At 42.6% G+C, this 14,952-nt stretch overlaps 1 protein-coding gene across 1 annotated transcript in view; it reads left to right on the forward strand.

Annotated features, from left to right (window-relative positions):
• Positions 1-6,896: 6,896 nt before the first annotated feature.
• LOC102395430 (short transient receptor potential channel 5) overlaps positions 6,897-14,952 on the forward strand; it is a 55,065-nt gene continuing 47,009 nt past the window's right edge. The window contains exons 1-2 of the mRNA XM_044936877.1: positions 6,897-7,560; positions 13,074-13,213. Coding sequence (XP_044792812.1) covers positions 7,326-7,560; positions 13,074-13,213 — 375 coding nt within the window. The 5' untranslated portion in view covers positions 6,897-7,325. The remainder of the gene's footprint in view (positions 7,561-13,073; positions 13,214-14,952) is intronic.

The following is a 14,952-nucleotide window of genomic DNA, read 5'->3' on the forward strand; positions in this document are numbered from 1 at the left end:
AAATTATCATCTTCAGCCAAAGTGAAAATCAGAGCAGATGCATTGAAAATAACGATTGGACAGTCATCAAGCAGTTCAGTAGCTCAGTCATGTCCAACTCTTTGTGACCCCATGGACTGCAGCACAACAGGCCTCCCTGTCCATCACCAACTCCCAGAGCTTGCTCAAACTCATGTCCATCAAGTCAGTGGTACCATCCAACCATCTCATCCTCTGTCATCCCCTTCTCCTCCTGCCTTCAATTTTTCCCAGCATCAGGATCTTTTCCAATGAGTCAGTTCTTTGCATCAGGTGGGCAAAGTATTGGAGTTTCAGTTTCAGCATCAGTCCTTCCAATGAATATTCAGGACTTATTTCCTTTGGGATTGACTGGTTTGATTGGGATTGACTGTAGTCCAAAGAACTCTCACTAGTCTTCTCCAACACCTCTGTTCAAAAGCATCAGTTCTTCGGCACTCAGCTTTCTTTATGGTCCAACTCTCACATCCATTCATGACTACTGGAAAAACCATAGCTTTGATTAGATGGACCATTATTGGCAAAGTAACATCTCTGCTTTTTAATATGCTGTCTAGTTTGGTCATAGCTTTTTTTTTTTTTTTTTAAACTTTACATAATTGTATTAGTTTTGCCAAATATCAAAATGAATCCGCCACAGGTATACATAGCTTTTCTTCCAAGGAGCAAGCATCTTTTAATTTCATGGCTGCAGTCACCATCTGCAGTGATTTTGGAGCCCAAGAAAATAAAGTCTGTCACTGTTTTCATTGTTTCCCCATCTATTTGCCATGAAGTGATGGGACCAGATGCCATGATCTTAGTTTTTTGTATGTTGAGTTTTAAGCCAACTTTTTCACTCTCCTCTTTCACTTTCATCAAAAAGCTCTTTAGGTCTTCTTCACTTTCTGCCATAAGGGTGATGTAATCTGCATATCTGAGGTTATTAATATTTCTCCCAGCAATCTTGATTCCAGCTTGTGCTTCCTCCAGTCTAGCATGTCACATGATGTATTCTGCATATAAGTTAAATAAGCAGCGTGACATACTCCTTTCCCAATTTGGAACCAGTCTGTTGTTCCATGTCCGGTTCTAACTGTTGCTTCTTGACCTGCATACAGATTTCTCAGGAGGCAGATAAGGTGGTCTGGTGTTCCCACATCTTTAAGAATTTTCCAAAGTTTGTTGTGATCCACACAGTCAAAGGCTTTGGAGTAGTCAATAAAGCAGAAGTAGGCATTTTCTGGAACTTTCTTGCTTTTTCTATGATCCAACGGATGTTGGCAATTTGATCTCTGGTTCCTCTGCTGTTTCTAAATCCAGCTTGAACATCTGGAAGTTCATGGTTCATGTACTGTTGAAGCCTGTCGTATGTCCATATGAAGTAGACAGTTATTTCCACATGAAGTGGACAGTTATATCCACTTTTTAAAGAAGCTTCACATCTGTATTATTGCTTTGCTCCTGCTCAGTCACTTCAGTCATGTGACTCTTTGTGACTCTATGGACTCTAGCCCTGCCAGGCTGCTCAGTCCATGGGATTTCCCAGGCAAGAATACTGGAGTGGGTTGCCATTCCCTTCTCCAGGGGATCTTCCAGACCCCAAGGATCGAACCTGCATCTCCTGTGTCTCCTGCATTGCAGACGGATTCTTTACTGCTGAAGCCTTTCCAGATAGCACAGTGGTAAAAAATCTGCCTGACAACACCTGACAATGCAAGAGATGTGGGTTCAATCCCTGGATCCAGAATATCCCCTGCAGAAGGAAATGGGAACCAACTCCAATATTCTTGTCTATGAAATCCCACGGATAGAGGAACCTGGCGGGCTACAGTTGATGAGGTCCCAAAAGAGTCAGACATGACTTAGCGATTAAACAACAACACCAAATTTTTGCTTTAGGAAAGAGCTATTTATTGGGTCAGAGTTCTTGGGGATGCACAAGAGAAAGAAGTCCTAGGAGATCATAAAGACTATGGAGAAGTGGTCCAAATGTCTGGTATGGCAGCATCAGGGGGCAGTACTATAGAATAGCAAACTACAAATTGCTACCTGTTTTGTGAATAAAGTTTTATTGCCACACAGCTAAACCTATTCATTTACATATTATCTATTGCTGGGCTTGTGCTGAACCAGCTAAGTTGAGTCTTTGCAAAAGGGATGATGTGGTCTGCAAAGTTCCAAATACTTACTGTCTGGCCCTTTACAGAAAAAGTTTGCTGACCCTTGTGTAACATCAGTACTTCAGTCTGGATATCTCCATTTAGATGTCCCACAGACAAATCTAACTCAGCAGGTATAAAAATGCATGCATAAACTTGTTCCAGCTTCAGTGTTCCCACTCTTAGCACTACTGCCTACCAATTCACCCACAAAAGAAGCCTCTCTCCCTTTTGCCCTCTCACCCTATATATTATCGGAGAAGGCGATGGCACCCCACTCCAGTACTCTTGCCTGGAAAATCCCATGGACGGGGGAGCCTGGTAGGCTGCAGTCCATGGGGTAGCTAGGAGTCTGACACATCTGGGCAACTTCACTTTCACTTTTCACTTTCATGCATTGGAGAAGGAAATGGCAACCCACTCCAGTGTTCTTGCTTGGAGAATCCCAGGGATGGGGGAGCCTGGTGGGCCGCCGTGTATGGGATCGAACAGAGTTGGACACAACTGAAGTGACTTAGCAGTAGCCTTAGCAGCCTGTATATTATTTCACATCTCATCCATTACCACATCCTGCCAATTCCACCTCTTCACTATATTTTGAACCTGAGCACATCTCTTCATTTCTACTGCCATTAACTTAGTCTGAGTCATGATCATTTTGTACAAGATTAACAATGGCTTTCTAACTTGTCTTCCTGCCCCTAGTTTGTTTTTTCTTTTGGAGGTATAAATAAGATTTATTGATTAATTGATACTGTGGAAATATAAAATTGTATAGTAATCTCTAAGAACAGTATTTGGGGGCAATATTGACAGTGAGGAAATTGTAAATAGAGGAGGGTGACATAATCTTATTTTGATTCATTACATTTCATTTGTTGGTAAGTCATTTGTAGTAAAAATATCATTCATCTCCAAGCTCTTTGAGAATGGAGAACACATCTAATTCATCTTTGCATCACCATAGGTAGTTATCAAAAGGCATGACATACACCAGCATTATAATTATTAAATAAATACAATAAAACAAATTATACAGATGAATATTTTTTACCTTAAGTGAAAATCTCCTTCAATTTTATTTTGCCAGAGCAAAACTATTCCAACAATTTAATAAACAGGCTTTCCCATTGCTTTTTTCCCTAGGGTTATGTTTATATCCTTCTTTATTTCTGCATATTGACATATAATAATGTTCACCTTTTTACTGACTGGTATTCATTTGAATGTATTTCTCATTGTTGATTATTTAGTTTTATTTTTCCAATTTTCCTACCCCTAATTTTGCCTACCCTCTGCCCCCGAGCCATTTTCTACTCAATAACCAGAAGTATCTTTCTAATGTCTAAACCTGATTCTGGCACATGCATAATGATATATGCAGCCAAGATTTAATGAGCCCTTACTATGTGCTAGACATAGTTCTAAGTGTTTCCTGTGTGGTAACTGATCTTAATCCTCACACGAATCCTCTATTGCTGATGTTGTTATTAACTCCATTCTTTAGGTGAAGATTTTTAAGAACAGAGAAAACCAATGTAATCTAGCTCAAGTGTCTATAGTTTAAACTACTCTACTGTTACACACACACACACACACACACACACACACCCCTATCATTCATGGCTTCCCATTGCTCTTAAAATAAGTTATACTATTTATAATGGTTGAAGACTATCATTTTGATCTTCTGTAACCCTTGCCTACCTCTCCAGCCTCATCTCTTGCCATCCAGAGCCTTGCAGTTAAGCAGCAGCCTCCCCAGACTCCCTGTACCAGTCATGCTCATTTTCACCTCTATGCCTTCAGTCATATTATCCCCTCCACTTTAGTTGTTTACTCCCTTCCCCTCTCCTCCCCTACACGCAGCCAGCTTCTACAAATCCTTTAATGCTCCATTCCGGTATTGCCTCCTCCAGGAAGCCTTTGCTGAGCAGATTTGCACTTCCTCTGTGTTCCCATTATGCCTTGTTTTCCATCCATTTATATGCCCTTACTGTACTATTTCATAACTATCTTTTTATATATCTGTCTCCCTCACCAGACTGTGTGTTCCCAGTGGTTTTTCCATTGCACTCTAATATTTTGTTTTACCCTTCTATTTTTTTGTACCTTTTTCTAGAACCTTTTCATCCCAGGCTTTGGCACAGGCTATAATGCCAAGAAGAGTAGAAAGGGACTGTATAGGATTTTGTCATTTTGTGTGTGATTGTGTGAAAAGGAGATGTGAGGATATAAGTGCCGGGGTCCAGCCCCAGCTGATCCAGGGTATTCGAAGGAGAGACGGCATAGGCGAGGGTCAGGGAACAACTGCTTAATTAAACGTTAATTAAGGATATAAAGAGTAATAAAATGAGGATAGCTCAGTAGGAAAATTCAGTGGAGAAAAGAGGCTGAGTAGCTTGGTTTACGCGGGGGACCAATAAAACTTCAAGACAAGAAGCTTGCACCACTTACGTAGGCCGCAGGCGTCCTTCCGTTCTCCCGAAGGAGAGGAGACACTGAGGCCTCCCCGGTCGGATCTTAGAAGCCCAGGCATAATTAGTAAGCATGGTGGGTTCCGCGCTCCAGATGGAGACTCAACCAGAGTGAGAGAGAGAGAGACATGGGGAGACCAGTCTTTCGAGGAACTGATCCCAATTCTTTATTTTCCATGGTCTACTTTTATACACTGAGATGTTATGCAAAAGTCACGCAGGGTCAGCAGTCCTGACTTTTATCAAAGTCAGGTGCTTCATACAAATGTATACAGAGGTCTTAGGGGTGTTACATCATCTTCTGGCCAGGGGGCCTGCTGACAATTTACGACCCTCTCCTTGTGACAGCGGCCAGTCAACCAGGACACTTATTTCTCCAGGGGTGATTATTCTTAAAACAGACGCCATCCAAATAAAGTTACATTCCTATAGGGTGAGGGTGTATGGGGTTTTAGTTAAGGAAAGAATTTACTTAGCCTAAGGTCTAACGTGATTTATATCAAAGGTTAATACTTATTTCTTCTATATATTCATTAATGTGTGTAAGGGCAGGGGATGTGGAGACTTAGCAGTAAACATTGGCTCAACAAATGAAAAACCCTTCACCAATACAATTTCTAATCAGCCCATTACACTTATACTAATAATTTTCTAACTTTTATAAAGAACCTGTTTTTAGAAGGTTTAAAGCATCTCGTGCCTCTCACAGTTGGGAGGCTGTGAGCAATCACATGTGGCCGGACAAGCCTGTCAGGCAGGCTAGAGAACCTTCAGAGGAGTTTGTAGGTTAAAACACTCCTATCACGCCCAGGAATTATTATTAACTGGAGCTCTAAGTTAACTCCTTCTCCGAAAGAGGTGGTAGGGGACAGCCCCCCATAAAGTCAGAGGTGTAGGTGAGAGCACAAAGTAGTAAAGTAGGCAGGCTCTGGTTATGGGGGTAGATACTTGAGGATTTCCAGGGGGACTCCTGAGGCTCGATCCCGCCTTTGCGTATGTCAAGCCTCCTTCCTCATGACCTTTGCCATGGGCGGAGTGCCTCACGCCGGCCCCCAACATATAAGGGGAATCATGAACATCTTTTAAGAAAATGAGACCTCATGATAAAAAGACTTTAGAGGGTTTTTTTGTTTGTTTGTTTGTTTGTTTTTTGTCATTTTGCAATAGTAAACTGCTTTAGGGTGGGCTAGACCCAAAAATGGAGAATGGCTCAAAGACAATATAATTATCTCAGTCATGTAACTGTCCAAGATAGATATTCTTGGTCAGCAAGATAGTTCTCCTCCACGTGGTCATCGAAGGACAAAGGCTAACAGAAGCCCCTGGACCACCCTGAGTTACCAGATCCCAGTCAGCAAGAAGGGGAGAGAACACAGGGGACTTCCATAGGTCAGGCCTTGTGATGCCACTCATTGTTTCCCCTCACATTCCATTACTGAGAACTTGGTCATGTGACCACATCTCACTGCAAGGGAGACTGGGAAATGTAGTCCCCCCTGTGCTTAAGGAAGGGGAAAATGGTTTTGGTGAGAAGCTAGAGACCTTCACAGATATACTAACAATAAAATTGGCCTAGTTTACCTTGAGTGTCAGATAAATGATGGAAGAATTTTATTTCCTTTGTACCAGAAAACTATATGGTACAGCTCCATTTAACCTTTCCCATGGGAAGCTGCAGCAGTCAGATAGAGGCAATATTTAAAACGATTGCTGACAGTTGAGCTCCCTGTTGAATTGCTTACTAGGAAGTAGCAGCCAGAGGGTGACTTGAATGCTGAGTATCTCTTAACTATTAGTCACTGACACGTTGTAGATTGCCTCTAAGTAAAATCCCAGCTGAGTTAGGTACCATCTTATAATATTGGCCTCCAAATATATTTTCCTCCTTTGCATGTCTGGACTAGAAAAGGTGTTAAATGGCAAAGTAGCAACATGATTCTTTGCTAGCCAAGAGGTGCTCAGAACCAAAAGGAGGGAAAAAAAAAATCAAAAAGGGAACTCATTTCCATTCAAAACCATAGCCACAGGCATGAGCTTATTCGCTGCCAGTTTGTGTTTGCCCAAAGTACACACTTGTTGATGATCTCATGCAAGCTGGGGGAATAAGCAAAAGTGAATCCACTTGAAATGAAACATCCCCATGATTCTCTGCAAAGAGGCAGGTACATTCCCAGGAGAGCTTTGTAGAACAGTTGCCCAGGTTCTACTCCCCATAGGAGGCTCATTTAGTCAGTCTGGGGTGTGACTTGGGAATCAGGAATTTTTTCATGTTCCCTGGATGATTCTGATACTGAGCCAAGTTTGAGGCAGCATCTCTCTAATATGATGAAAGTGGGAAGTGGGGGGCACATATGCCAAAGCACAGGCCAGAGCGATTTTGTTTAATGTAGGAAACAAATCATCAACCCTAACTCTCCTAGCTTGACATGTAGAGTTGGCTCTGAGGTTAGACCCACCTGTGGGACCCTGGAAATCAGGCCTTCTCTGGGAGTGGGCCATGAGCTGGCTGTAAACTAGGAGAGCGATTATGAAGGTAGACTTCCTCCAAGCCATCCCAGATGCCTGACTTGTTCTCTTCTTTTCCCAGTTTGTGGCCCAGCCCAATTGCCAACAGTTGCTTGCCACTCTGTGGTACGACGGCTTCCCTGGATGGCGGCGGAAACACTGGGTCGTCAAGCTTCTGACGTGCATGACCATTGGGTTCCTGTTTCCCATGCTGTCTATTGCTTATCTCATCTCACCCAGGAGCAACCTTGGGCTGTTCATCAAGAAACCCTTCATCAAGTTTATCTGCCACACAGCGTCATATCTGACCTTCCTCTTCATGCTTCTCCTGGCTTCTCAGCACATCGTCAGGACAGACCTCCATGTACAAGGACCTCCCCCGACTGTTGTGGAGTGGATGATACTGCCTTGGGTTCTCGGTGAGTCACAGGGACCAGAAGCTATGGCCAGACTGCCTGCTGATCTTGTCTAAAGAAACTACTGGAATTGGCAGTTGGACTGGCCCTGAAATAAGGCACCTTCCCTCTGTGCGGTGGGATAGTTGTTGGGAATCTCAGAAACGTGGTTCCTTCCCCCCCTGGGCCTGGGTCACTTGCTGTCACAGAGTTTGCCATGAGATTGGCAGTGTACCCAGGGCTTGTTTCAACTAACCTAACTTCGTCAATGACAAGGAAGTTGTCTGTCAGTGGGTTTAGAGGGAAAGCCAAGTGTTAGTCAGGACAGGCTCAGGTAGGCTGGGCAGGGCAAGTGCTGAACAGTCTATTTGATGCCTTCTTTCCCATCACTGAGGTTGAGGGGATGCCACCAAAATCTGCTGTTTTCCTATGACTATGCTAAATGATCCCTGTACTTATTATCCAGGGTCCACATCCTATTTGGATACTGATTTCACAACCAGGAGGGAAACCTAGGAAATTCACACAATTCATGCTAAAAAAGCAGCCTTAACCAGAAGTCTCCAGGCATAATTACATTGCATTGGACCCTCCAGTGCATCACCACCCTCCAGGTCCTTGATACTTAAACTGAGGTCCCCAAACCAGCAATGTTAGCATCAACTTGTTAGACATACAGATTTGCAAGTCTCACTTAGGGTCTGTGAAATCAGAACCTACATAATCCCCATGTAATTCACATGTATTTTAAAGCAGGGGTCCCCAACCTATAGGATCTAATGCCTGATGATCTGAGATGGAACTGATGTAATAAATAATAGATATCAAGTACACAATAAATGTAATGCACTTGAATCATCCCAAAACCATCTCTCACCCCACCCCACTGCCATCCTGGTCCGTGGAAAAATTGTCTTCCACAAAACTGGTCCCTGTTGCCAAAAAGTTTGGGGACCGCTGTTTTAAAGTCTGAGATGAAGCCAGAAAGAAAAACACCAATACAGTATACTAACACATATATATGGAATTTAGAAAGATGGTAACGATAACCCTGTATGCGAGACAGCAAAAGAGACACAGATGTATAGAACAGTCCTTTGGACTCTGTGGGAGAGGGAGACGGTGAGATGATTTGGAAGAATGGCATTGAAACATATATAATATCATACAAGAACTGAATCGACAATCCAGGTTTGAAGCAGGATACAGGATGCTTGGGGCTGGTGCACTGGGATGACCCAGAGGGATGGTATGGAGAGGGAGGTGGGAGGGGGGTTCAGGATTGGGAACACGTGTACATCCGTGGCGGATTCATGTTGATGTATGGCAAAACCAATACAATATTGTAAAGTAATTCAGTTCAGTTCAGTTCAGTTCAGTCGCTCAGTCGTGTCCGACTCTTTGCAACCCCATGAATCGCAGCACGCCAGGTCTCCCTGTCCATCACCAACTCCCGAAGTTCACTGAGACTCACCTCCATCGAGTCAGTGATGCCATCCAGCCATCTCATCCTCTGCCGTGCCCTTCTCCTCCTGCCCCCAATCCCTCCCAGCATCAGAGTCTTCTCCATTAGCCTCCAATTAAATATATTTAAATTAAAAATAAGTAAATAAAAAAAATAAATAAAGTCGAGACGTACTACCTTAGACCACAGTCACTCCTTTTACTGCTTTCAACATACCAAAGCTAAAGAAACATCTATTAATATGTCATCAGGCAGAATTCCGTGAAACACACACACAATGAGAGGAGAGAAGAGAAAGGAGGATTCTAAATGATTCTGATACCAATTGCCTAGCTTCAGAGCCAACATCCAGTGCTTTGGACCATGGCCTCCTTGCATACCTCAAAACTCATTGACAAGTTTTCCCTATAAGACATATGTAGTGGAAACTAAGGACTATATGGGATAATACTGATACTTAGTTCAGTTCAGTCGCTCAGTCATGTCCAACTCTTTGCAACCCCATGAATCACAGCACGCCAGGCCTCTCTGTCCTTCACCAACTCACGGAGTTCACTCAAACTCACATCCATCGAGTTGGTGAGGCTATCCAGCCATATCATCCTCTGTTGTCCCCTTTTCCTCCTGCCCCCAATCCCTCCCAGCATCAGTCTTTTCCAATGAGTAACCTCTTCTCATGAGGTGGCCAAAGTATTGGAGTTTCAGCTTCAGCATCAGTCCTTCCAAAGAACACCCAGGACTGATCTCCTTTAGAAAGGACTGGTTGGATCTCCTTGCAGTCCAAGGGACTCTCAAGAGTCTTCTCAAACACCACAGCTCAAAAGCATGAATTCTTCAGCACTCAGCTTTCTTCACAGTCCAACTCTCACATCCATACATGACCACTGGAAAAACCATAGCCTTGACTAGATGGACCTTTGTTGGCAAAGTAATGTCTCTGCTTTTGAATATGCTATCAAGGTTGGTCATAACTTTCCTTCCAAGGAGTAAGCATCTTTTAATTTCATGGCTACAATCACCATCTGCAGTGATTTTGGAGCCCCAAAAAATAAAGTCTGACACTGTTTCCCCACCTATTTCCCATGAAGTGGTGGGATCAGATGTCATGATTTTAGTTTTCTGAATGTTGAGCTTTAAGCCAACTTATTCACTCTCCACTTTCACTTTCATCAAGAGGCTTTTTAGTTCCTCTTCACTTTCTGCCATAAGGGTGGTGTCATCTGCATATCTGAGGTTATTAATATTTCTCCCAGCAATCTTGATTCCAGCTTGTTCTTCATCCAGCCCATCGTTTCTCATGATGTACTCTGCGTATAAGTTAAATAAGCAGGGTGACAATATACAGCCTTGACGTACTCCTTTTCCTATTTGGAACCAGTCTATTGTTCCATGTCCATTTCTAACTGTTGTTTCCTGACCTGCATATAGGTTTCTCAAGAGGCAGGTCAGGTAGTCTGGTATTCCCATGTCTTTCAGAATTTTCCACAGTTTATTGTGATCCACACAGTCAAAGGCGTTGGCATAGTCAATAAAGCAGAAATAGATGTTTTTCTGGAACTCTCTTGCTTTTTCCATGATCCAGCGGATGTTGGCAATTTGATCTCTTGTTCCTCTGCCTTTTCTAAAACCAGCTTGAACATCAGAAAGTTCAAGGTTCACATATTGCTGAAGCCTGGCTTGGAGAATTTTGAGCATTACTTTACTAGCGTCTAAGATGAGTGCAATTGTGTGGTAGTTTGAGCATTCTTTGGCATTGCCTTTCTTTGGGACTGGAAGGAAAACTGACCTTTTCCAGTCCTGTGGCCACTGCTGAGTTTTCCAAAGTTGCTGGCATATTAAGTGCAGCACATTCATGGCATCATCTTTCAGGATTTGAAATAGCTCAACTGGAATTCCATCAGCTCCACTAGCTTTGTTCGTAGTGATGCTTTCTAAGGCCCACTTGACTTCACATTCCAGGATGTCTGGCTCTAGGTAAGTGATCACACCATCGTGATTATCTTGGTCATGAAGATCTTTTTTGTACAGTTCTTCTGTGTATTCTTGCCACCTTTTCTTAATATCTTCTGCTTCTGTTAGGTTCACACCATTTCTGTCCTTTATTGAGCCTATCTTTGCATGAAATGTTCCCTTGGTATCTCTAATTTTCTTGAAGAGATCTCTAGTCTTTCCCATTCTGTTGTTTTCCTCTATTTCTTTGTATTGATCGCTGAGGAAGGCTTTCTTATCTCTCCTTGCTATTCTTTGGAACTCTGCATTCAGAAGCGTATATCTTTCCTTTTCTCCTTTGCTTTTGCTTCTCTTCTTTTCACAGCTATTTGTAAGGCCTCCCCAGACAGCCATTTTGCTTTTTTGCATTTCTTTTCCATGGAGATGGTCTTGATCCCTGTCTCCTATACAATGTCAAGAACCTCCGTCCATAGTTCATCAGGCACTCTATCAGATCTAGTCCCTTAAATCTGTTTCTCACTTCCACTGTATTGGTCCACTGGAGAAGGGTATTGCAAACCACTTCAGTATTCTTGCCTAGAGAACCCCATGAACAGTATGAAAAGGCAAAATGATAGGATACTGAAAGAGGAACTCCCCAGGTCGGTAGGTGCCCAATATGCTACTGGAGATCAGAGGAGAAATAACTCCAAAAAGAATGAAGGGATGGAGCCAAAGCAAAAACAATACCCAGTTGTGGATGTGACTGGTAATAGAAGCAAGGTCCAATGCTGTAAAGAGCATTACTGCATAGGAACCTGGAATGTTAGGTCCATGAATCAAGGCAAATTGGAAGTGGTCAAACAAGAGATGGCAAGAGTGAACGTCAACATTCTAGGAATCAGCGAACTAAAATGGACTGGAATGGGTGAATTTAACTCAGATGACCATTGTATCTGCTACTGTGGGCAGGAATCCCTTAGAAGAAATGGAGTAGCCATCATGGTCGACAAAAGAGTCTGAAATGCAGTACTTGGATGCAATCTCAAAAACGATAGAATAATCTTTGTTCGTTTCCAAGGCAAACCATTCAATATCACAGTAATCCAAGCCTATGCCCCAACCAGTAACACTGAAGAAGCTGAAGTTGAACGGTTCTATGAAGACCTACAAGACCTTTTAGAACTAACACCCAAGAAAGATGTCCTTTTCATTATAGGGGACTGGAATGCAAAAGTAGAAGTCAATAAACAGCTGGAGTAACAGGCAACTTTGGCCATGGAATACAGAATGAAGCAGGGCAAAGGCTAATAGAGTTTTGCCAAGAGAACACACTGGTCATAGCAAACACCATCTTCCAACAACACAAGAGAAGACTCTACACATGGACATCACCAAATGGTTAACACCGAAATCAGATTGATTATATTCTTTGCAGCCAAAGATGGACAAGCTCTATACAGTCAGCAAAAACAAGACCAGGAGCTGACTGTGGCTCAGACCATGAACTCCTTATTGCCACATTCAGACTTAAATTGAAGAAAGTAGGGAAAACCACTAGACCATTCAGGTATGCTCTAAGTCAAATCCCTTATGATACTTAATTAATTCATTGATTAAATAACCCCCACTCTAAAATGGGAAGAGCGTAGAGTCAGACACCCTAAATTGCAGCAGCATTCCAGTAACTATAGTAACAATGTAAAAGCGAGTAGCATCCAGAAAACTATAACATACAGGCGTCTTTAGGTAAAGTCTATCCAGTTTGGCACGTTCAAGACAGAGTGGTGAGATAGCAAAGAAAGAAGAAAGTTACTACCACCCCTAGGGGCTCCACTGACTCCCAATTCATTCATTGATTTCCTCTTTCTTCATTTGGGGGATCCTGCTCAGAGGTTAAAGCATCTGCCTGCAATGCGGGAGACCTGGGTGTGATTCCTGGGTTGGGAAGATCCCCTGGAGAAGGAAATGGCAACCCACTCCAGTATTCTTGCATGGAGAATCCCATGGACGGAGGAGCCTGGTGGGCTTAGTCCACGGGGTCGCAAAAAGTCGGACACGACTGAGCGACTTCACTTTCACTTTCACTATGATGACTAGTCTGATGCTGTGAAGCAATAAACCTTTTGCCTCCATTTTTCAGGTTTCATTTGGGGGGAGATAAAGGAAATGTGGGATGGTGGATTTACTGAATACATCCATGACTGGTGGAACCTGATGGATTTTGCAATGAACTCACTCTACCTGGCAACTATTTCCTTGAAGATTGTAGCCTATGTCAAGGTAACTTGGAATATTTGCTGTTTTTCTTAATCATTTGTTTACAGTAAGCTTTAGCTATGGGAGCACAAAGAGTTTAGGGGGCAAGTGTTAAGACTGTCAATCCATATGGAAAGGTACCATAAAATAGACATTTTTTCAGTGGCTTGTAAGCAGTGTCCACCTAACCAGACAGTGGAGAATGGAGCAATTTGCAAATGAATTCTTTACTTCTTCAACTCTGAAGTAAAAGGTCTGCAGCTGCCCACCCACTCAGTCAGTGTTTGCATCCTCTCTACAGTATCCTCGCCAAGAAGATAGCCCACTGATGTTTGCATGAGGCAGAGACAAGACATTCACTCAATTTCCAAAAGCCTCTCTCAACTCTTGTCACTTCATTAAAAAGTGCTACTTTATATTTTTCTAATATTATTCTTCCTGTGACACATCCATTAGTAATCCTTCCTCATCATGGGGTCAAACAGAACAAAGATGTTCCTTCTCCATAAAGTGCTTCAGATATGAACTCATCTCTCCCTACCCTGCTGAGCTGTCTCTTCTCAAAGCCAAATATTCACACTTCCCTCAAGTGTTCTTCATAGGATTGGTAGCAGAACCCTAGAAACTTCACTGTGTGAGACATAGATTTTTAATAGTCTTTGCCTCCTGCATCACTTCCATCACCAGGATGATCGTTCAAGCTGCTATGAATCCACCTTTTTGAGTATCACCCATTCTATGTCTCTACCAATCCAGATAACACATACACACACACACACACACACACATACACACACACCACTTTGATGTTTATTCCTGCATAATGTACAGCCTGCGTTATCCTGAGAAATAGCTTCATGTCCAGCACTTCACGCTGGATAGTCACAGGCTCTGAGTTCAGGTTTGATGCCCATTAGATACTGGAATGGCTGCACTGTCTCTACCCTGAAGTGAACTTCTCCCGCATGAGGAAAAGCTGACAACTCCATCTCCAAGACTGTCTAGTCAGTCATGCTTTTTGGCATGAAATCCCACATGAAGGAGTTTTAGAATGGGAATATGGCTGTCCCCCAAATCGCCAACAACTTAGTTTATTTTTACATCTCTAATATGCATATTGCATAAATTTTAAGACCTTGGGAGTTAGTTACATGGAGTGTGAATACTGAATGCAGTCCTAAAACATTTTTGAAAGAAGCTTCAGAGTATGCTTATACTTTGTGGTGATCGTTCAACACATACTTACAACTTCCTTACAAGAAAAAGCTGGTAAGGAAAATGTTTGAATCTCTGGTTAATGTGCCTGGATGAAATCCATGTCATTCTGGCACTCAGCTGACTAAGTAACACTGTTTGCCAAAAAAAAATTCTTCCTTTGGAAGTGGTATTTATACACTGGAGGGACAATACATTATCAATCTAGAAACTGGTGAGTTCTGCTTAAACAGGAAAGTGTAGAATAAATGATCAAATGATTAACCCTTGGGGATGTGAAATTGTGTCAACAGATGCCCAACATTAGTTAATCACATACCCTGTCCACCTTCACTGGCAAGCCTTCCAAGGGCTAGATACTTCCTCACCATAGAGTATAAGGATAAATCAGCTCACTAAGCTGAGTAAATGCCCCTCACTGACAAATACTTAACTCAAAAAAAGACATTTGCCAAGAAGTCGGAGGCCTTCACAACAAAGAAGAATTTACAAATAGGAGATGCCACATGCAGACTGGATTTACAATGAGCAATCGTCAGTGAGCAGTC

The sequence above is a fragment of the Bubalus bubalis genome, chromosome X (genome assembly GCF_019923935.1).
Source record: "Bubalus bubalis isolate 160015118507 breed Murrah chromosome X, NDDB_SH_1, whole genome shotgun sequence".
NCBI classification, from domain to species: Eukaryota; Metazoa; Chordata; class Mammalia; order Artiodactyla; family Bovidae; genus Bubalus; species Bubalus bubalis.